General features: G+C 47.6%; 1 protein-coding gene across 1 annotated transcript in view; it reads left to right on the plus strand.

Annotated features, from left to right (window-relative positions):
• Positions 1–404: 404 nt before the first annotated feature.
• TLL2 (tolloid like 2) overlaps positions 405–22,372 on the plus strand; it is an 85,960-nt gene continuing 63,992 nt past the window's right edge. Inside the window, exon 1 of the mRNA XM_039554274.1 lies at positions 405–555. Within this exon, the coding sequence (XP_039410208.1) occupies positions 405–555 (151 nt within the window). The remainder of the gene's footprint in view (positions 556–22,372) is intronic.

Genomic DNA, 22,372 nt, shown 5'->3' on the forward strand with positions numbered 1-22,372 from the left:
TTAAGGCTGCGATGTGAATCGTCGTTTCTCCCAGCGGCGGATCAGGTAATTCTCTTTGGCTGCCCCTGAAGTACGGACTGAGGGAAAATAATACCAATAACATTAGTAGTAACTAATCGTAATATTAATAATTTCTACCTTTTTTATGTACTTTATTATTGCGGCTGGGGCTCTCGCTCCCAAGTGCGGCGGGAGGGAGCGGCTGCGCCCCGGCTCCCCCGCGGGCCGGGCCGGGCGGGGCGGGGCGCGGGGCGGGGCCGAGGCGCGGGCGCGGCCGTGATTGGCTGGCGGCGCCGTGAGTGGCAGCGGCGGCGCCCCCCGCGGCCCCGGGGCCGCCGCCGCCGCCGCCGCGCAGTGCCCGCACCCCGGGCAGCCGCGCCGCCCGCTCCGCCCGCGCCGCCGCCATGGGCCGCGGGGCCGCCCCGCTCCGCCGCCTGCTGCTCTCCCTGCTCCTGCTGCCGGCCGCGGGGACGGGCGCGCCCGGAGCCTCCTTAACGCTGGGGGAACCGGAGACGGCGGAGGAGCTGATGGAGTACCGCGACCCTTGCAAAGCCGGTAGGGAAGCGGGCTGGCTGCAACTCTGGGAGAAGTTTGGAAGCACGGCGGCTGTGGACAGGTGTCCCTGCGAAGCGCTCTTCGGTAGCCCAGGTCCGCCCGGTCGAACCGTGCCCGGGCTCACCTGGCGGCGGCGGCGGCGGGAGCCCCCCGGCCCGGCCGGGAGCCGTCTCGGCATCCCGCTGCCTTCCCAGACCCAGCGGGCACCCGGCGAGCTCCCGCGCTGCCCCCGGCCCGCCGCTGCGGGAGGCTTCTGGTTGTCTCCAGCCTGCGCCCCGCTGCCCGCGTTGCCGGGGGGCTGCAGTCCCGGGTGGGAGGCTGTGCCTGGCGCTTCTTTTGTAAATCGCCCCACACTCCCACACCGCTCCCCCACCTGTCCCGCTCCCTCTCACGCGAGCTTTCCCTCTGCAAAGCCAGGGCAATGCCCGGCCGTGCTTTGCCTTTTGGGGTTGGGGGTTCTCCCCCTCGCCCTCAACCATTTTGGCTTTTTCTGTGCATTTTCACAGCTTTTTGGCAGCTTGTCCCAAGCTCTGTCCGGCCCGAAGTTGCGGTGCGTGCCCCAGAGCGGCGGGAGCACGGCGGCGCTTGGCGGGGCTCCCCGGGGCGCCCCGCGGTAGGGAGCCGGCGCGACCCGCCTCGCACACAGCCCGCACTCCCGGGCCAGCCAGGTATTCCACTGCTGCCTGTGCGCAAATTACCGCATCCTCTCCAGGAAGCCTCCAGCTGCTCCCTCCATCCTTTTCTTGGAGTTTTTTGTTCCCTTGTCAGACTGCACTCTGCTGGTTCTGAGCTCGTTGCTTTTTATCTGTTTGAGTTCTGAAAGAGCTGCTGTCATCACTAATGTTGAATTCCCGTAAATTAAAGACAATATGGACCCGGATTTTCTCTTTGGAAAACTAGGAGGTACTCTTGATGTGAGTGTAACTCGTTTTGGTTCCAGCTATTGGAGAATGTTGTAGTCTTGTGAATTGCTTCTCTGCTGGGAAGTTGGCAACTGATGCCTTGTTAATCGTGTTATATTTACAGATAACTTTGTGTGAAGTCCTGTTTTCTGAATACTGTAAGAGTCGAAAAAAGAAAGGAGTTTCTTTGTGTGTGGTGTTCTTGGTCTCTTTAAGTTGAGGCTTTGCCCCCTGAATATGCTCCTAGCTGTTCCTCAGTGTTCCTTGGTGATAGCTTCTCTTGTTATCAGCTCTCTCCTGCCTGCTTTTGTGGTACTTGCAGCCGTATCTGCTCACATAGATGAGCTCTGTCAATGTAATGTCTTTCAGAGCTTCTCTGCCTGGTACACCAAGTTTAGCTGGCCCGATATGTAGGCTGAGTGTGGTGGGTTTCCTTCCAAAATTCAGCTCAGTCCTCTCCAGAGAGTGCTTTTTGCACAAAACATTCCCTTGATCAGCAAGCTGTCTGTCATTTGATATATGGTTTGGTGTGTGGGGAGGTTAATTCTTTTTAATGAATATGGGATCCAGCCCAAACATGCTTTACTGTATTTGTGTCTACTTCTAAATGGTAATGAACTGATCTCTCTTTCCAGTGAAACTAATTGTTAGTGACACAGCTATGGTTTAGACTTGGAGAGCTTGAGGTACAGTGCTTTGGCCTTCCCATCTGAAAATGTTTTATCCTTGTTTTCTCCTCAAAATTATGCCATCATCTCTGCTGCCTCACTTGCCCTTGTGACTGCTGGGTGCTGCTGTTAGAGCAAGTACATGGAGGATGAGGAATGCTCCTTTAAAGACCACACAGAGAACATTTATTTAATTTGACTTCTCTACATCTAACATGGAATCTGTGGCAGAAAAGGGGAAAAAAATTATTTTCCCAGCCTTCCATTTGCCTGCCTTCACTGCAGGACCTTTTAGTTTTTTCTCCTGCAGTCCCCTCATTTCCCAAGTTCTCTCCCTTTCACTTCTGTACGCACACAGAAAAGACCCTGGACTGCCAAGGACAGCCTCCGTTCATTTACATCAGCACCTCCTCTTGTGGTGGGCAGAAAAACTTTGTGTGCATTATTCCTGTTAATTCAATTCAGGCAGGATCAATCACAGAAATTATTTTCTGACTTCTCAGTGTTTGCCTTTTATGCTTTTCCAGTGTCTTCTTTCCAATAGAAAGGGAGGAGTGAACAAGACCTGTAGGTCACACAGGAAAAGGATTCCTTTTCCTCCCAGGAGCAGGCTGGTGTTTTTGGCAGTGGTGGCACACAGCTGTCTGTGGTGGGAGCTGCCAGGCACCCTAGCCCAGCACTGCTCTGGCTTTCTGAGGCTCCAGTACTGCAGTTTGAGTTTGCCTTTCTCACCCAGTCTGTGCATGTGTGGAGGACAGTACAGTGCCTTCTGCTTTGCTGCAGCCTCCTGCACTGGTGAGCACCATTACCAGCTTTCTCAAGTTTCAGTCTTGTTTTCTGTAGAAGAAAGAGACTCTGGTTCTTTCAGTGTGTCCTGACTGGCTGTATTTCCAGGCTCTCTGATCCAGTTTCTCTTTGTGTGGCTGTGTCCACCTAAAGTGCAGGGCACTTAGGGAGCAGGACACTCCTTACATGCTATGTACCTCTCTCAGTGCACTGAATAGTTCCAATTTTTAAAGTTAGCCCAAGACAAACCAAACAAGGCTTGTACCCCATGTTAGACCCTGTTAGACTGTGCCTTGCATTTGCAGCCTTCTTCCTATCCTAGACCATCAGCTCCTAGTGGAGCTAGGCAGGTGTTCTCTGCTGCAAACACCATTTCAAAGCGTTAGTTGAGCTAAGATTAATAAGTGATCTATTTCTATTAGTAAAACAAGGTGAAGACACCGTTAATAGGGCTGTCTCTTGAAGAGGGCCTGTCTGGGCTGTTGTCTAATGCCTGTATGGGAAGTCTGTCGCACTCTGTTCCTGATGAACTATAGCAGTGACTAGTCTTCTTAACTTCCTTAGGCCTGAGTTCCTCCACTCGTGGGACAGTATCGCGATCTGTCAAGAAGCATGACTGGCGAGGGCAGTGGCTGCAGACCTGCTGTGAAATGCTCAGGTGTCTGGTATGTTTTGCAAGGGGAAACAGGTGGTCTGTGGAAACAGAGCTGGCACTGTGAGACTTGTGGTGATGCTTCCATTGCCACTGTAGGCACAAGCTCCCGTGCATGGTCCTGTGGCTGCAGAATGTGTGCAGGCTCTTAGCCCATTGTGAAGACAAGCTGCTGCTCCTCTTACATGATTTCCAAAGCTGTTCAAACTATAGTGCTTTACTTATTTCCTTTTATTATCTTTTTTTATTTTTTCTAATTTCCTGTGGCTGTTGCCCAGGGGCTGTGATGGATTTAAATCTGGCAGGTTATGACATGAAAGCTTGGCAGTTCTGCACCCCTGCAGCTCATGCCCTGAGGTTGAGTGCAGACTGTCGATGGTTGTTCTGCTAGACTGGGAGTGGAATGCCTGGCACATGCTCCTCTCTGTTGCATTAGTGGAGGATGTAATAACTTCCTGCAGCAAGGCAGGAGGGACAGTAACCTCCTAAAGCAGTGCAACCACTGAGCTACTGGTATCAACACATACCCAGTTACCAGGGCTCAGCTGATGGGCCATAACTCCACTGCTGCTCAAGCTCTTAACTCCACTCATCTGGGATTTTCTTTTCCTAATGTGGCTGCTTTCCTGCCTTTTTGTAAGGCAGAAAGAAACAAGGAGATTCCTGAATGGCTGATCAAGGGGCAGTTGAGGCAGGGCAGCACTGTCAGGTTGAGTTGCCAGGGAAGGTAGCAGTGCTGGCTCTGTGGAGTGGATTTTGCTGAATGTTGTAGCAGGTCACTGGAGCTTTTCAAAGGGAACAGTACAAAGGTTCCTGCCCAGATTTGCTCTGTAGTAGATGGAAAACTTTCATAAACCTGACATGTGCTTTGGATGAATCTGCTCAGAGGATCCAGCTAAGGACACCCAGGCCAGTGTGCAGGTCTGAGAGAAGCTGTGTAACAGGCAGGCAGCAGGAGGAACTATGGATGCCTTCAAAACAAAACAAGCATGTCCTTCTGAGACTCCTCAGACAAACTGGAACCAAAGGAATTAAATAGACTGTAGTTTGTTCTGGTAGTTATTTAGATGCAAGTTTGTACAAACTTTAATTGGAGGTGAAGAGCAGAACCTCTGAGGTTCAAAGTGACCTCTGGGGATAGTATCATCCAACTTATGTCAGCAAGGGGAGCAGGGGAGGTGTAAATAAGAGGGGGAGAGCTGGGCACTGAATAACCTCTGGATGTGTTGATAATCCCTTCCTGCCAGCCCAAATGTGCCATGAGGCTCTTTTCCAGGTGGGGAGAAAAAGCTGCAGTTTGGTCTCACCATCTTGATTTCTTGGTACTTTGGCTCCTAGCATGGTGCTTCCTGCCTTTTGTGAGCTGGAGGTGCAGTGCAATAGCTCGTCTTCCAGGGAAGGGTCTATTGAGGGTGTTCTGTGTTGGAGTCCTGTTTCTCTCTGCTTTAGGCAGTTCATCCTGGTGTGACATGTTCTGACTGCAGGCTGACCAAGTCTGCAGGACACAGGCCAACCTTCATGTCTTGACTCCCAGGTCAAATGCAGTGTTTCTCTGTGCAGGTGTTTGCATTAAGAGGTTGGCAGAGCTGCCTGCCCAGCCATGTGCTCCTGAGGCAGAGGGCAAAGGGGACTTGGGCTCCTGCTGCCTCCATGTGTCTCAAGAGTCCTTCAGGAGGGTTGGTGTTGCTGAGGAGAGCTGGACCAAGGAGGAGTTGCCTATAGGTACAAATGAGCCTGGCAATCAAGCTCAGCTTCTTTCCGTGGGACTTTGATCTTGCCATGGCTTTTGCTCTGGGCCGTTGCTTGCAGTGCTCTGAGCGGGGAGGCTGCAAAACAGAGCAGGGCTCTGGCAGAGAGATAGCCCCTAGAAGGTGATTAGTCCCCATGGATTTTGTGGAGTTCTCAGGAAATGTGCTCGAAAGGGGAAGAACTGAGGCAAGAGGTGTGAAGGGGCATCAACTGAGCAGCAATCCCATATCTCCTGTTTCTTTATCACTAGAAAAGTTATTAGAGAAGCAGTTTGGAAATGATAGCTCATCTTTTCCTGCAAGCCACTGCTCCTTCAAGTGTGGATGCTGCTTGTCCATCACAGGATATTGTTGTGCATCGTTGCTCCTCCTCCACCTGCTGATTTGATCGACCAACTTCTAAATGCCCCATGCATTTAGAATTCTCACACTGAGTGCTGTCCTGAGAGCTGTAAATTGTGCTTCATTGTCGTTCTGTTCCTCACAGCTCTTCCTCTGTATAGGCACAGTGGCTTTTGTTCTAGAGACTACACATTTCATTCGGGCTGTGGCTGTGGCACAAACATCTGAAGTCAGGTGCAGACATTTCTGTGGGCTACTGAGGGATTTGCTATTAGGAACTGAAAGCCTCGAGGGGGTAATCAAATGAGAAAGGGGAGAGAGCATCTGTAAAGTCTGGGTCATTTGAATGTTGCTTGTGGTTTGAGTGGGAGGCAGATGCTGTTTCCCCTGTTGGAAGCATGGATCCATCATGTTAGCAGGGCAACTAGAAAGCTCTTTGCAGGCCGTGCTATGGATCCAGCCCACTCACTTCTTGACAAGGGTTTTCCTGCAATCTTGCAAGTGGTCCTGTTTAGTTTGGCAGTGGTGAGAGCACTGGCAGAGTGTGTGCCAACCTGCCCTTTGCTTGGGAATGACAGAATCCTGCAAAGAAATCTCATCTGCATCTTACAGATTTTCTCTACAGCTTTGAAGCTTCTGGGCTTGTATAGAAAGTGGCAGTGCAGCTGTGGTGAAGGTACCAGTCCTCTGGTGTGGGGTCTGAGTTGTAGAAGAGCGTGGGAGCTATAGGTTTACCCAAGGGCAGTCCCTGTGATGGTGGCAGTGCTGGGAGCTGAGTCCTGGTCTCCTGATGTTAGAAGGTATATGGCCTTCCAGAAAGGAAAGCTTCCTTTCTTTGCCACCAATGCTTATAGGAATGCTCTGGGAGAAGAGTCTGGGACATGACTCAATCTGTGGATTCCTCAATGCTGTGTTGATGGAAACTTTTATCGAGGAAGGAGAGAGCTTTCACTGGCAATCATTCTCCTTGCGTTTTTTCCCTGGTAAATTGCAGGAAGGGTTAAATACTCAAGGAAGAAACTGACTCTTTTTGAGTGGTCTGGGAAAGAATGAGAGACTAGACTGTTCAGTCTTTAATTTACCTGCTTTGGGGAGGTGACAGCAGTGACAGAACGGAAAACAGGGGGGTGAACACTGCTGGAGTCACTCTTCAGTGATGCAGCTGTTTGTTACTGGGAAGGTGTTTTGCAGTGGGGTAGAGCTGCAGCAGGAGCTTCCTTCTCAAAGGGAAGGTTTAAGGTGACTTTTATTATAATCCTAGCTGAGCACAAGCTAATAGCTCTGGCTTAAAGAAATAATAACCACCAACCCTTTTATTGCACCCAAGACTCCTGAGTAGGGAAGTCAAGGGCCTGGGGAATTGGAGAGCAAAACCTTGTGATCATTGTGACTTGAGATTTGGGTCTGAAGTCCTTCCAGTGTTTACCTGTCTTCTTGGGATCTGACTAAATCCTGCTTGATCTTTGACACTTCTTGGGGTGTGTTGGATCTGCTTGGCCTGTAGGAGTCGTAACTCTCTGTGCTATACCTACACCTTGGGATTTAGCGATGAACAGGACAGAAGATGGGCAAATTTAGGACAGAGGACTTTTTCTTTTTTCCCCCCGCTTAAAAAAGCCTGGTAGGGTGGGGAAGAGGTGCTTGCAGTTGTCATGGATACTTCTCCAGAGCTTTTATTGAACTTTGTAGTCTGGGTACAGTTCACAGGTGTCTGCCCTTGACCACATCCTGCACAGGTGGGATCAAGGAATGCTGCTTGTTCTTCAGCTGTTCTGTAGCATAAGATTAGTAAGTCACAGAGTCCTAGACAAAGGCATTTAGAATCTGTGCTGTAATTCTTCCAGGATTTAAAAGTCCACAAATCTGAGGATTTTGGTCAGAGGCACTTTCCATTTGGGTAATTACATTATACCTTTGTAGTTGTGCTTGGAGATTTTATTCTCTTCCTGCTCCAACCTGTGTAGTGTGCCTGCTCTTGCTGATGGTTAACACAAGAAGTTGCTGCATTTACTGGTAACCCACCTCTTTCTTGCTGCTAAAACTGTGCCTGTGGGTGTCTCCCAGGTGAGCAGCCTCTGGCCCGGTCTGGGAAGAGCTGTGTGGCTGTAGATACCCACTGCAATGTGCTTAGGCTCACGCAGTAGTCCTTGGGAAATTGACAGTGCCATGTGCTGATACATTCTAACCTGCTTCCCCTGATACTTTAATTTCCTTCTTTTTTCCCATGGCCTTTGCTGCAGAAACTTTTGTGCTCTCTGCCTGCTTCCCTCTGTGTTTTCTACAGATTCATTTCAGGTGTTCCCCTATCTCCCTTTTGCTGAAGCCCTCTCCAAACCCTGCCTGGAGAATTGCTCAGATCCTTCTCTGTTTCCTGCCTCAGGTGTCCTGCAATGCCTTCTCCCCAAGGCTGTGGGGTAACCACATCTCCTCTCCCATCCTGGCTGTAACTCCCAGAGGTTAGTAGGTTCTTCTATCCTTGCTCACCCAAGAGCAGCCCTGTTGTGAATCCACCTGCTGTGCTGCACTTGACCAGCCAGTTGTGTGCCACAGGCTGTTTGCTGTGATAATTGTGCTGCTCTGCCCTGCTCCCCTTCCCTTCGAGAAATAGGAGGGGACTGTAGGGCTGGCTTCTGTGACTCCGAGTGCAGAGCTGTCTGTGCTGAGGAGGTGATGATGGGACTGGGGGGACACTGACCTGACAGGGTAGTCTGTATGCTGGTTTGGAGATGGGCAGGCTTGGCTGAAAGGAGGCACCTCTGACACTGAATGACTCTGTTGTCCTGGATCACAAGTATTGCAGGTATTAAGCTGCAACAAAACCACTTTCAACTAGTGCTGAAATGTGATTTCAGTACTCAGAAGAGATAGATGACTAAGCAGAAACTGGCTGTTGTTTTGATTCAGCTGCTAGGTCTTCTGGGTTTGTTTGGTTTTTGGGTTTTTTTAATCCTTTGTTGCAGCTGAGCTTCCAGAAATGCTGATCTCCAAGCATACTTTGATGTTCAGACCCATTCTAGTGCTTCCTGAACAGGAAGACTCCCTGTCAATAGAAACTTCTTAAATTTGCAAGGAAGCCCTTGATTAAAGAACTCTCAATGACTGATTGCTCCTTCTTGGCCAGTTTGTGTCAGCCCAGCCTGCAATGGAGGGAAATCTCTAACTGCATGTTGAGAAGGAAGCCCACAGGAAATACCAGCAACTGGTAAATCCTGGTTTCTCAAGCCTCTGGTTTGAGTGGTACAAATTGTTGGAGACCCACAGCTGCTGCTGGTCCATGAATCAGCTCAACTTTAGATGTGAATGGAAATTCACATCCTCTCAAGTCATTTTGTGTTCATGTAAATGTATGTCAGCACTCAAGGAAAAAGCATCTGTTTAATTTCTCCACCCACAAACCCCAATGGTGTTCACAGAGCAAACCATACCACAGTATTCTGAGACAGAAGTTTAAGCCTGCTGAGTGCTTTATCTCTTCCTGTTGAGAGTTGCTGCTGGAGTACAGTTGGCTCCCTCTGCCTCCTTATTAGAAGAGGCTGACTGATGCTGTACTGGGTGCTGAGAATTATCTTTCTCCACTTTTCATGTCATAGTGGGTGTTGCCAGTCTCACGCTCCTCATCAGTGTGACTCTGAACTTAGCGTTGTCTGCAAGCAGCATTGCCTAATTAGAAGCACTTTCATTTGCTCAGAACTGTGGCAAAATTGGCTGGTTTGTTTGGCATTTTGCATGCTGAGTTTCAGGTGGGACCTGCTGGAGGTTGTTCATTTCAAAGAGCAGACTTTGAAAGAGACGGATGTAATTACAAACTGTGCCCTTCTTCCCACTAACAGTGGCTTTACCTGACAGAAGGGCTTGTCCCAGCTCCAGGAACAGACATCTGCTGTGGAGGACTGTCCACACTGCTGTGCATGTTGGCAGGATGTGTGTGATGAAGGTATTGCTTCAGTAAGGCATTGGTTTTGCTTTGAAATTCCTCAGATATAAAAATCTTTAAATTCACTAGACTTGCCAAGTCAAAACTCACAGAAATGCCAGAGTCAGGTCTGCTTTGAAGCTTATGGTGTAGTTTCTTGGGCATGAAGGCAGATGATGTGACATGGAACTCTGACTTGAACAGCTATCCTCTGCAATGAATCTAACCTGAGACTCCATCAAATACGAGTAACAAAGGGCATTTCTGGCTGAATTATCCATATCTCTGTTGCAGAAATTGGGTAGTGGGTAGTATACAGGGCAGCTGCCACAGGAGAAGCTTGTACAGCTGCATGGCAGAGGTGTTTGAGCTGTACTGGATTCAAGAGGGCCCAGACTGAGAAACGTCCATTGGTAAATGATTCTTGCAGGCAGTGGGGGAACCCAGTGTAGTGACCTACAAGTTCAGTGGCCTTAGGAAAAGGATGGAACTCTTGCACCTGCATCTCCCTCATGCAGTACCTTGGACCTAAGTAGATCTATTCCTTGGGTCACTTATTGTTAGTAGCTCAAACTACATGTGGGCAGGGAAGTGATAAAGCAGCAAGGGTCGGTGCCTCATTTGTGGGGCCTGCCAGTAGGGCTCCCAAATGCATCTGTCTTTGGATGTGTTTGATACTCCAGAGGTCTAGTTCAGCCTTCTGTGATCACCAGGTCTTGTACCCTGCCATTGCCCACATGCTTCTTTGTTGTTTTGTTTGCCTGTGCATTTCCAACAAAGGTAAGGAACAGAACTTTATATAAAAGTGAGTTTTGAGAAGACAGCCAAGAGCTGTCTATGTTATTTGTACGGTCTGATTTCTGGTGCAGTCCGTTTTCCATGGTTCTGTTGCAGTTACATCAGAGATTCATAGACCATTTTTTTTTTTGACCATGCTGGTACTGCTGACCCAAGCAGGCAGAGATGCTCTGGCTCTTGGGGCTGACCCTTTGAGGGGGCAGGGTGGCCTGTCAGGCTGGTTTTGCCCTGGAAGAGGAGCCTGCCTTTTGCTGTGCTGTTGATGTTGGAAGAGTGTTTTTCTCAGTGAGGCTCTGAGCTGCAGCTGTACCAAGCTGCTGATGTGTTGTGCAGTTGACCGCTGCCTGGATTTAATCTCTAACCTTTGATTGTTCTTGAAAGCATGTTCTAGGGATTTCATTCCCACCCACACTGCTCCTGTGACCCCTTCCATTTCCTGGGTGTCTAAGTACAGAACAGAAAAGATTCATTAACCTGGTAAATAACCTCTTTTTATGAGGGAAGTGATTTTCCGTCACGCTCTGTTAGATCCTATTGATTTCTGGTTTTCCCCTCGTTGGCCTCTTTTGCCATATATTCTCCTCTTTGTCATGCTTCAGTAGGAAGGTGATACATGATATGCTGGTTTGGTTTTTTTTTTTTTGCTGTTTCCTGGGCAAAGAGCTGGGATCTCCTAAGGCCATTGCTCAAGTGCCCACGTCTCTGCCTTTTCTTGGAAAGCTTTGTTGTCAAGGCAAACTGCTGGTTGGTAATAGGATGTTGACATGAGGAGTAAAACCTCCTGGCTGCCCTCTTTTGTTTTGATGTTGAAAAGAGCATCTTTTGCTCTCTCTGCCCATTGTACAATCCCTCATCTCCTGGCAGAGGTGTGACACATTTGCCATGGGGTTTGCAAGCATGCGTGAAATGGGGAGACCCTCAAGCCATCACGTGTGCCTGCTCTTTCTGTCCTCCTGGGCTACGGCAGTGGCTGGATCCTCGTGCTTTTGTGGTGAAATGGAAGGACCTGCCAGGTTTCAGCTTGTCCCAGAGGCTTGTTGTTAAGGTAGATTGTGGCAAGTGTGGGGGGAAGAGGCATCGCCTTGGATCTGAGTGGGAGGCATGGGGGTGTCCCCTGTTTCAGAAGGAATAGGACATTCAGTGCAAAATTCCACATGGGGAATGGGGAAAGTGTTTCCTTCCCAGCCGGTTCCCCTCCTACTGTGCACATTTGTGTGTTTCTCCCTCTGGACAGCCATCTCTGTGCTATTGCAAAGATAAAATATTACAAATATTACAACGCTAAATACATGCACTCTCAGCAAGATACCTCGGTTTTGAGGAGGCTGTTGTTGTTTTCTGATGTACTTGATTTTTAGACAGAGCCTTTCTGTGATTCAAGGCAGATATTTCAGTAGTTGGAGAAATGGTTTTCTTTCTGAAAGTACACTTCCATCTTTTGTGTTAATTTCTCAGCTTCCATAGTTCTTGCTAAATTCCTCTTCTTTATGTATAAATATTCTGTGCTAGTCCTTTGTTGAATTATTGCAATTGTGAAGCATCAAAGGCTTAAAATCTAAGGGAGCATTATTGTTTTTATTAGAGTTTTGTGTTGTTACAGGAAGGTGTATTCTTAAGCTGTGGTTGGTCTTTACACTGCCTGTCCTAGTGCAGATCACAATGATCAGCTTTGCCCAAACAGAGAAACAGAGCTCTCTGTGGCAAGGGTTGTCATCTAGATTGTCCTAAAGAAAGGTGTGTGAAGAATAGATCCTATTTATTTACGAATCTTAGGCTGTGCTTTCCCTAAAACAGGCAATTAAACCCTGAGGGGTCAGTGAGGGAATATGAGTTCTGTTTGCAGACCAAGCAGACTGATCCATAGTGGTGCAGAGTGGAGAGCTGTGCTCTCAGCTCTCAACAAAACAGGGCCTGGCTCTTGGTGCCAGGCTGTTGGAAGCCTTGCTTTCATGGTTCACTACGGTATGTGGGGAAAGACGAAGAAGGTAATTGGAAGTTTTTGTAGGGAAAGGGGGTGGATACTTGGTGAGTTGAATACACCAGAAATCTGCTGAAGACCTTACTGGATCACAGTCTTTGTTTTTGGTTGTAAGCAGTCGTGAGGAAAAAAACACAACAAATTAAAATGTCTAAAATGCCTTCGATCAAGCGTTTAAAGTTGTTTTCCTCTTATTGCTTTCAAGGCTTTGAACTTTGAGTCTGTGGTAGGGTTTTTTTGTTTTTTTAAAGTTTCTACATGTCCTTCATTAACCCCAAAGGCTCCTAACATACCTTGAAAGGGGCATTGTAATCTGTACATGTTAATGCAGGTTGGAGTAGAGAGGTTGGAAGTCTCATAGCAAAGGGAAGGCTGGTAATGTTGCTGTCAGCAGAGGGTGGCACCATCAAAGGAACAACTGGATGTGGGCCTGGCTAGGGAGGCTTGGGACTCCTTAAAACCCACTTTGGGATGGCATTTTCTATCTGGTGAGTGCAGGACTGGAGCTTGGTGACCTCTTCCTGCAGGACTGTTTTCAGAATGCAAAAGTGTCCTTTCAGTTGATGTGAAAGCTCAAAGGATTGTGTTTAGGGGCATGCAGGTCTTCCTTCCTGTGTGAGGAGTGGACCTCTCCTCTGTGGTGCTGCCATGTGATGCCAGCAGCTTCCTCAAGGGCTGGTCTGAGGATGCCATTGTCTTCTGAGGAGGGAAACTCTGGAATGAGCCGTGTCCTGAATGGACTGGAAGTGAGGAATGGGGTTGTGCCTCTTCTCTCCTCCTTTTGCTGGTGTGGAGGCAGAGAGGGTGACGGATACACCAGAAGTTCTGTGCATCCTGGGGCTCTTGTTACTCATTGTCAAAAACTGCAGCAAACTCTGTTACGTTGTCACAAGCCAAGGTCCTGGCCTTGTCTCCATCCCCCTGCCTTGCCCTGAATTTTGCTAACATGCGTGAATACAGAGTCCTGAAATTCAGGTTCATGGTTCCAAAGTTCATGGTCTTGAGAATAAACAAAAAACTATTGTGGTGGCTGAGAGCTGTATACCCCATTAACCCAGAATCATGAATATTTATTGTGCTGGATTACAAAAGAACATAGAGACTATATTGTATTTCCTATAACTTTATTTCCATGGCATCTTTTCTTGGTGGGTCACTTTAATGTAAGCTTTGCTTATTTAGTTGCACACTTTAAGCCGATTAACTTTTTACTAATAAAATGTGTGTTGCCTCCCTTTGTCCCAGCTACCGTTTGTTAGTACCTACACTCCTGTGACAAAGAGTCCCAGAGAACTGCTTTAAGCTCTGGATAAATTCCACTGCTGGAGGATTTGGCCCAGCTGAATTGTGTCTGAGCTGATTTCAGCCTTGCATTTTCCCTTTTCCTCTCTTGCTCCCTGAAAGTTGGACCCTCAAAGCAAAGGTCCTTGAACACCTTTCCACTCTTGAAACCATTTGTGTGCTCTGGGGCTAGCAGAAATTATTCAGCCTGTTACTGCTCTATGAGCTGGGCTAGAATAAAACTGTAAGTGGTGGGAGTTGGGGTTTTCCAACCATGTAGACTGGTCTGTGGCTCTGCATCTTCAGTAGTTTCCCAGCTGGTAACCACATTATTCTTTCCTGCTTACAGAATTTGCCCTGTCATTCAATGTCCAACATACTGCATGTTTTACTGTGACTTGTCTCTACTAGAAGTATCATCCCAGAGAGATGATAACATCCTGCCATTTTGTTAAAGACCCTCTATAAAACTGTGTTTTTTCACCAAAGGCAATTCAGGCCAGAATTTTAAAGTTAGTTGGGAGCCAAAAGGCATGGATAAGCACTCGGAAAATACTTTCTAAAGGACTTTTATAAATCTGTTCTTTTATATTTGGAGCTTTGCTAAAGCTAAAAAGAGCCCTTAGAAATGTACTGTTAATACTTAAGAATGACTGATCTGCCCCAAAACCAACTCAATAACCTGTTTTCATTGGGGCAGCAGTAAATGCCAAAGGAGGTGTGGAAAAGCAGGGTAAAACAGAGTGGTACATCCAGAAAGTCTCCCTGACTGCAGTAAACTCCACAACCCCTGTCCAGAGATGCCTCATTGTCTCTAATGCTATTGGATAGCTTTGTCTTCCATCTGCTTTCTTTTTGAACCTGTGTAAGTTTTTAGCATCCATAGCCTGCTGGAACAAGAAGTGCCAGACCTTAACTGCAGCACCCCTGTGCTCTTCTCTTACTCACCTGTGAGTCAGAGCATCTGGTGTCTCAGGGGTTTAGTTAGTGTTGCCTACCTGTTTCCATTCTTGTTCCCTTTTACACCAAGGCTTCCCACATGTTGGCTCTTGTCTCGGGGAGATTCAGAGGAATTCAGCTATTTTTAATAGCAGGAAATGCTCATCCTTTGCTATTGAAGGAAAATCCTTTCTTTAAGAACTCTGAGATCACACTGGCTGTGGAAAAGGAGGGGAAACATTGAGGGCAGTAGCAGGCAGCCATGCTCCACACCCTGTGGAAACTGCTTAGTGCTTCTCTGCAGCAGATCATATGAACTTATAACTGGCTTTCAGCTGGTTTCGAATTCTGCTTAGGAGCTAGGGGTGAGTCAGGAAGAGCAGTTTCAAAGAGCGGTGGATGGGGCACTTCTTAGCTTGTGAAAGTTCTCGCCCTGCCCTCATTCTGCTGGCACCTGGCAAGCATGAAGTGGCAGTGCAAGTCCTTTGGGTAGCTTGTACTCAGTATTCCCTGCTGATGGCAGAACCAGGTATATTTAGTGTAGTGCATTGGTTTCCCTCTTCAGGGGAGTAGTTTGGGGTTTATATATTGTTTCAGATTTGTGAAGTTCCTTGGGTTTTCTTCCCCAAACTTTCCCAGTGGCTGCTTGTCCTCTATATAGGACTAGTGGAGTAGATGAGGTTTCACATGAGTCATGATAGATTTTCAGCCTCAGGTGTGTGGGTGTAAAAGGGTGTATTAGCAACAAGCCCAGAGAAGTACACTGATGTGTTCCTCCACTCCCTTGCTCTCTGACCCGTGGTGAGGAAACAAAGCCAGACTTAGCATGTGAAGCCATCACCAGCCATGGAAATAATGGTTCCCTATCCAGTGGCACCCAGTTCCTGCGTGACAGTTATGCCATGTCCTGCAGTAGGGACAGCTTTGATGCTAAAGAACACTGTGAACTGTATTTATGCTGCCTAACCAACATGTTAGTTGCTTTGTTTGAGGAATACAGTATGTTGGAAACCGAATTATGTTTTCAGAGCTACCTTAAATATTATTTTTCTCAACATCCTCAGATTGCTAGACCATGTAATGCCCCTTTTTACCAGTGGATTTGCCTGCTTTCAGCTCTTCAGTGTCTGATGGTGAGGGAGCTCCGTCCTCTCTTGCACCTATGTACGTGAAGAGTGGATAATGGTTTGCTCCCCACTGTACTGCAGGTCTGTGCAAAATCTGGAGGGGAATCAGAAGAGCACAGCTTGAAATCCTCCATGTTAGGCCATAGTGCTTTATGGTGGTTTTTAATCTTGTGCGAGGTGTGTACCATGCAGAGGAACACTGGCATTTGATGGGTGTTGATGTGGCTGCCGAAGGATGACTGACAGGAGGAGGAACAGATCTGCTGCTGCTGGGTTGTTACAATAGCTGGGAATGTTTTTTGATGGGGGCAGCCATTCTGGAAAGTGCCTGCATTTTGCTTTCTGCTGATCCAGAGCTGGCTCTGAGAGGGTGAGCCAGAGGCAAATCTCCCTCCTCATCCTTTGTGCTAATGGTGGGAGGGAAAGGGGTTTGCTACTGCTCCCTCAGGCTCTCCTGCTGAGCTAATCCCCTGTCCATAGCACCTTCTGGAGGAGCAGGAGGGATTGAAAACCAGCAGCCACTGGAGCAAACACCTGAGCACCACCTCTTTCTAATCCAGGACAAGTGTCGTGCAGTAAACAAGCCACTTTCTATTTTGGTGCCTTCCTTTTTTTTCCAGCAGAGCTGGTGACCCTGCCTGCTGCTGATGCTCAGGGCTGCTGATGATAAGGCCTGACTTAAAGCTGTGGGAAAGGAACTAGATTCTATTTTGCAGTTCTTTGGGTTGGAGTTTTCCCTGACTAGTCTGCCTGTGGCTGGAAAGTGTTTTTAGAGCCTGAGCCAATAAAGGGCTTCGTTGTCTCAGAGCAAGCATAACACGGAGACCGTACTGGCACCGCTAAACCCTGGCAACAGCCTCAGAGCAGCTCTGGTCCCTCTCACCTTTGCTCCCTGCTTTTGTCAAACTGCAGTGTCCCACTTCAAAGACAGGCACACTCCTGACACAAGACTGTTTGCTCTCCAGAGGGCACAAACAGCTTGTCAGGGGAAGAACTTGTCTGTGTAGTGATATTTTATTAAAGCTGAGAAATGTCAAAATTGAAGTTTGCTTTTTTACCTTCAACCCTACCCTGCTTACGTGTTGTGGTAATCACTAATTATGTGATTGCATGACGCTGCTTCAGGAATGGATCCAGCGGTGGGGCAGAGGGGCTGATTTGGACACGGATCCTTTCTCTTCTCTTGCAGAGCCAGGGAGGTACACGCAGAGCAAGGATGGAAAAAGATCCTTGCTAGCTTTGTGCTTTACTGGGTGTTTGGCATAGGAGCATATGGATCACTTGCAGAAGTGCTAAGTACTTGCTGTCACAAAGTGGGGAGCAGAGCTCTGACACAGACTAGGCTAATGCACAGGGTGCAGCTGAGGTGTTTCAGAGGGGGATGGCCAGCAGAAATGCTTATGATTTATATTTATATAGTTGAATATTTATAATGTAATCTTACAAATGTTTGTGAAGGCCTGGGATGAGTATCTCTGACTGATCCTTTGTATTCAGGACAAAGCTGGAAAGGGAGGGATGGGCCTACTGAGGTAGAAGTCCACCCACTGCCTAAGGGTCCAACAACTGCTCTCAGACCCAGCCATGTCCACTGATGCTGCAGTCATGGCTACTTTATTCTGATTTAAAGCTGGGCTGCTGCTGAGGAAGACGGTCTTTCCTCTCATCCTCCTTCTCCCAGTATCAGTGAACTGTGGGAACTGAGCACAAAGGGGGACTGATCTGGTTTTTACTCAGAACCAAGTGGATTTTTACTTTCCAGTCCTCTGAATGCTTGTGGTAGCACAGGAAAGGCCACAGGAACAAGTGATTGGAAAGGAAGAAGGGAAGTAAAGAGATAAACCCAGCTGCCTTTAGGAGTGTGAATGAGCAATTCTGCAAGCTGCATAGCATGTACAGTTGATGGTATTTCTGTTGTGCATGTGCTTGTCTCATCCTGCTCGCTTGTCTGGACAGTCATGGCTCTAGTTAACCTTCCCTGAGAGACCCTCCAGTTTCCGTGAAGTTGTAGGAGATTTCCTGTATTGGCAATCAAGTGTGACTGGAGAGCACTAAGGATGAGTTAGCAGTTAATGGAGGTGTGGAAGGTAGACAATATTTGCATATGCATGAAGCATAAGCCTTGTTGAATGTCATCTTCTGCTGGATGCCTGAGGGAGCAGAGCTCAGACTGGTGTCTCCGGCCTTCCCTGGGAGGTGAAGGATTAATGATGCCTCCTTCAAATTGCTGAATACTCTATTTTTATGCTGGCTCTTCACACCTGCTGTGGTGTGATACAGTGCTAAATGCCGTGAAGGGCCTTTAAATGGCAAACAGCTTCCACCCAAGATCCTCCTGATTCCAGAGCCTTTGATTCTGGTCTGGACCTGCAGTCTACTAGCAATTATATTTGGTATGAATTCCACCATCTTGCCTTTGGAGATGGCAGTGTGTTGATTTTAATTCTATTCCCAATCTCCAGTATACTGATTTCTGTTCATGAGAAGAATTAAGTGTTCTGCAATGATATCCCCAAAAGCAAAGACGACTGTGATGGAGAGCCTGGATATGTTCCTAGCACTTTCTGATGCTGGTCTTCCATTACTGTAGCCTCACATGTGCTCCAGGCTTCCTGCAGAGTTTAGGGCATGAAATAACTCCTGTAATTTGGACCCATGGGAAGAGGCTGAACTGGAGAGGACCCTGCACTAACAGTGGAGGAAGCAGAGGTGGCTGATGTTAGTATGCTGAATTGCACAGCATTTTCATTCATTCCAGCTGTTTAATGGGATTACACGAGGAGTGGCTTCTGCCTGCAGACATTTAGTGCCTATGGAAATCTGCAGCTGTCTAAGTCGGTTATGTGCAAATCCCATGTCTCCCCTTTATGCATAAGAATTTCTGAATGATGGAAAACATGTGAATCAATTGTATGAGTAATTTTTCATGTGCTTCACCCAATATCAGATTTGAGGGATATTTTCTGTTAACTGTGCCTGTGGTCCCCAACAACTTCCCCAAAGAGGGAGGAGATACTGCAAGGTGGCCACTAGATGTAGGAGTAGGATAGCTTTGGTGAGAATGGATCCCCTTACCTTGGGCAATGGGAGACAGCCCCCCGTGCAAGGCAATGTGGAGCTGGATGCTCTCATATCCCACTTGGTCCAACTGCCCTTTCTGCCTGGTGAAGTGGCAAGGAGTAGACACCCTCCATCCTCAAGAAAGGGAGGAGAACTCCAGCATCTTGGAGCTGGCCAGCAGTGGATGGTCTGTCTGATAGTGGACCATTGAGGTAGAGATCTGGGACATCCAGCTCTATCCTGGATTCTGTGACCATAAAATAATCACTTCTTCACGACAGGCTGAGAAACATATCTTTGAATGGTTCTTGGAGGCACCTGTTTGGTGCCTCCTCCAGCAAGCTCTGTCTGAAGAGACAATGTGGGTTTTACTCTGCAAGGCCAGTTCCAGTAGGCACAGGCTCTGCACTGCACTTCCCTGGGGTGCAAGTGCAACCTGCCGTTGTTGACAAGGAAAATAGTGGCATCTGTGTACTTTCCCCTTCAAATTTTTTAATCCTTCTAATAGCCTCCCCTCCATTTCCAAATCGAGATGTTGATTGTATACTTCTCTGACTGGATATACCTCTTGGAGAGCAGTAACCCTGAGTGAAGGCCTTACTGACAGTCCTCCCATCTACACATCTAGAGACCATTAGTTTGGATGTAGTCTAGCTATAATATGGCAAGTGACCTCTTGGCAGGCTGGAATAGAGAAGAAAGCCACTGTGAATACATTAGAAATGAAATGTTAGCTTCTGGTGTCACAGCAAAATGTGAAAACGTGAAATTATAGCTTATATGGAGCCACAGAGCTTCATTTATGCTTTGAGCAATTCCAGCAGTTACAGCCTGGTGCCCAATGGAAATGTCTGGATAAGGACTGAGCAAAAAGCATGACTGTCCTATGAGTAAGTAACTTCTTCTGGATCAAGGAGAAAAGGAGGTGGTTACACTGATAGAGGGTAACAAAGCACTGGAACAGGTTGCCCAGAGAGGTGGCAGATGCCCCATCCCTGAAAGCACTCAAGGTCAGGTTGGATGGGGCTCTGAGCAACCAGATCTAGCTGAAAGTGTCCCTGTTCATTGCAGGTGGTTAGAACTAGACCTTTAAAGGTTCTTTCCAACCCAAACCCTTCTATGAGTCTATGATTTCCACGTGTTGAGGTGTTCATCACAGGTCTTTTCCAAAGTCTGCCCACTGTGATCTGTAAAGTGTGTTGCTGCAGCATCATGATCCCAGGAGGAAGCAGTGTTTGGACCAGTCAGCAACATCTGACTGCAGAAGGGGCTGGAGAAGCCCAGGGAGACCTGGGAACAAAGGAGCTGTTGCTCCAAGATGAAACTTTTTTCTGTGGAAGCCAGACAATCTTCCCATTTATTTGCAAGTGGCATTTGGTCACAGCTCTTTGGCAACATATGGAAACTGTTTAAATTAGCTGCATGAGCCATGCGTGAAACAGATGCATGTTCTTGAGCAGGCTTTTATCGTTGATGTTTGAGCGAGTGAGGGCTGCAGCTGGCTTGCTTGGGAAGTGAGAACATGTCCTCACCCAGATGTAGTTAAGTGCTTGAAGTGAAACAGAACTAGCATGTTAAAGAATGTATCAATAAAGACCAACTTCTCATGGGCACCTACTGCATAAATAACATGAATGGAGGTAATGACACTTAACCTTTCACTGCTTTCTTGCCTGCTCACTGCTGGTGCAGGATCTATTGTGTCAAAAGATGATGAGGTGCATGATGCCTTGCTAGTGTCTTTCACTTGTATGCTGGTCTATCAACAACCTAGTTTAAAACTCCGAGGTCTGATCAGTGCACAATTCTACACCTTTCTGAGCAATCTTAGTGAGCAGAGAGTAATGAGATCTTGTTGAAGAAAACAGAAAACTATGGCCTCTGTGACTTTTGGGTGTGAATCTTGAGAGCAATTTTGTATGGTGAGAAGTTGCACTCAAAACTGATGTTTCTGTAACTGGAGCTATGACAGCCCCTGAAGTCTGAAGCCTTGTGGATCTCTGTACACTGGGAGGACTCGGCTGCCGCACAGTCCTAGATGCTCAATGTGGTGTGCATGGCTGCAACAATAAAAATGCCCTTGAATATTGAGAGCTTTGACTTTATGCATGCCAACTGTGATGGGATAGACCAAGCTGGGAGTCACTGAGAAATCAGTGATTGTTGCTGTAGATGTTTGGGTGACTGAATTTAGCTGATGTGGAACAGTAACACCGAAATTCAAGAACAGAACATTTATGGCAGTGGTACTCAGAAAAGGGTGAGGAAGCAATGAACATTTTGGGACATCAGAAAGAATCATTTGAAGGAAAGCCATGGCAGGATGCAGACCTCTCCTGTGAGGGCAGCACTGTGATTTTGTGTGCTGCACAGGGTTGTCTGCACAGTGCAGTATTTATAGAGGGGCATGCTGCTACCAGATTTGTAGCACTTACCATTGCAAAGCAGACTGGAAGAGTGCCTGCTGGAGCAGGCTGGCTCTGTCCTCTGCGGTGTGTCTACAGGTGCAAATCCAGAGAGGTATTTGAACAGGCTGCTGGTGAGCCTTGTGAGCCACAGAAGGGGACACGAGATCCTGTTTACTCTGTATATATGATGAGGCAATCACCAGGTTTTTTCAGGTTTCTTGTAGGAGTTTAAATAGACAGGGAATGGCCAGAGCGACATGTGGTATTTTAGGGGTTCTAGAAACAAGTATGTCTCTGAACCAAGAATCCTTTCAGCAGCCTGTGCTGTGGGCTGTGTTGTGCTGAGCTACCAGCACAGTACCCATCTGGGGTGCCACTGTATCCTGCAAGATTGTCCTCTTCTGGGGAAGCCACCTCTTTGAATTACATGGCGCTAGAGGGCTGGTTTCAGTGACCAAGGTGAATTACTTGGTAAATGCCTGTTTCTGGGCAAGTTGGTGGTACAAGGAGTTTCCCCGAGGTGCATAGTGTGGTGTGAGTGCCCTTTCTCAGACACTGGTGGGCTGAGCCCTTCCCCAGGCTTGTGCACACCAGCAGCCACCTGATGGGCACAAACAGCCCTTGTGTGGAGGGGATTCCCCTGGCTGTAGCACCAAAGGCCTCAAATATAAAACCAATGCATTTTCAAAAGGAACAGGTAAACCAAACAGCTGTTTGTGATGACAGATACTGATACTTTGACTGGTGGATGAACCTGGGTGGAACAGCTCTTGTGATGTGTTTTGACCTCTCATTTGTTTTTATTCATATGCTTCTTTGGACTGTTTTTGCTGGTGGTGAGACTCACCTGGAAGCATCCTTGTCCCAGGTGTTACTCTAGCAATGTTTTGTGTATTACAGGGGGTGGAGAACTTCGTTTTGCAACTTTTAACCCCTAAATATTTGTGGTGAGGCCAGTCCAGGATGGTGACTGGACAGCAAGGAAGGGCTGTGTTCCCTGCCAGGGAGAGTGATTTCCGTTCCTCCTGCTCAGGGTGCCACTGTAATTTTTCATGTGTAGTATCTCCCTCCAGGGAGATTGTAAAGTTTGATTTTTATAGAGAAGAATGAAGAAAGGAGATCAAGTCTGCTGGCCTCTTTTTGTTTTGTGTTTGGTTGTTGGTTTGAGGGGTTTTTTTATTTGTTTGTTTCTTCAGAGGGGAAATAAACTTTTTA

The sequence above is a fragment of the Corvus cornix genome, chromosome 6, assembly GCF_000738735.6.
Source record: "Corvus cornix cornix isolate S_Up_H32 chromosome 6, ASM73873v5, whole genome shotgun sequence".
NCBI classification, from domain to species: Eukaryota; Metazoa; Chordata; class Aves; order Passeriformes; family Corvidae; genus Corvus; species Corvus cornix.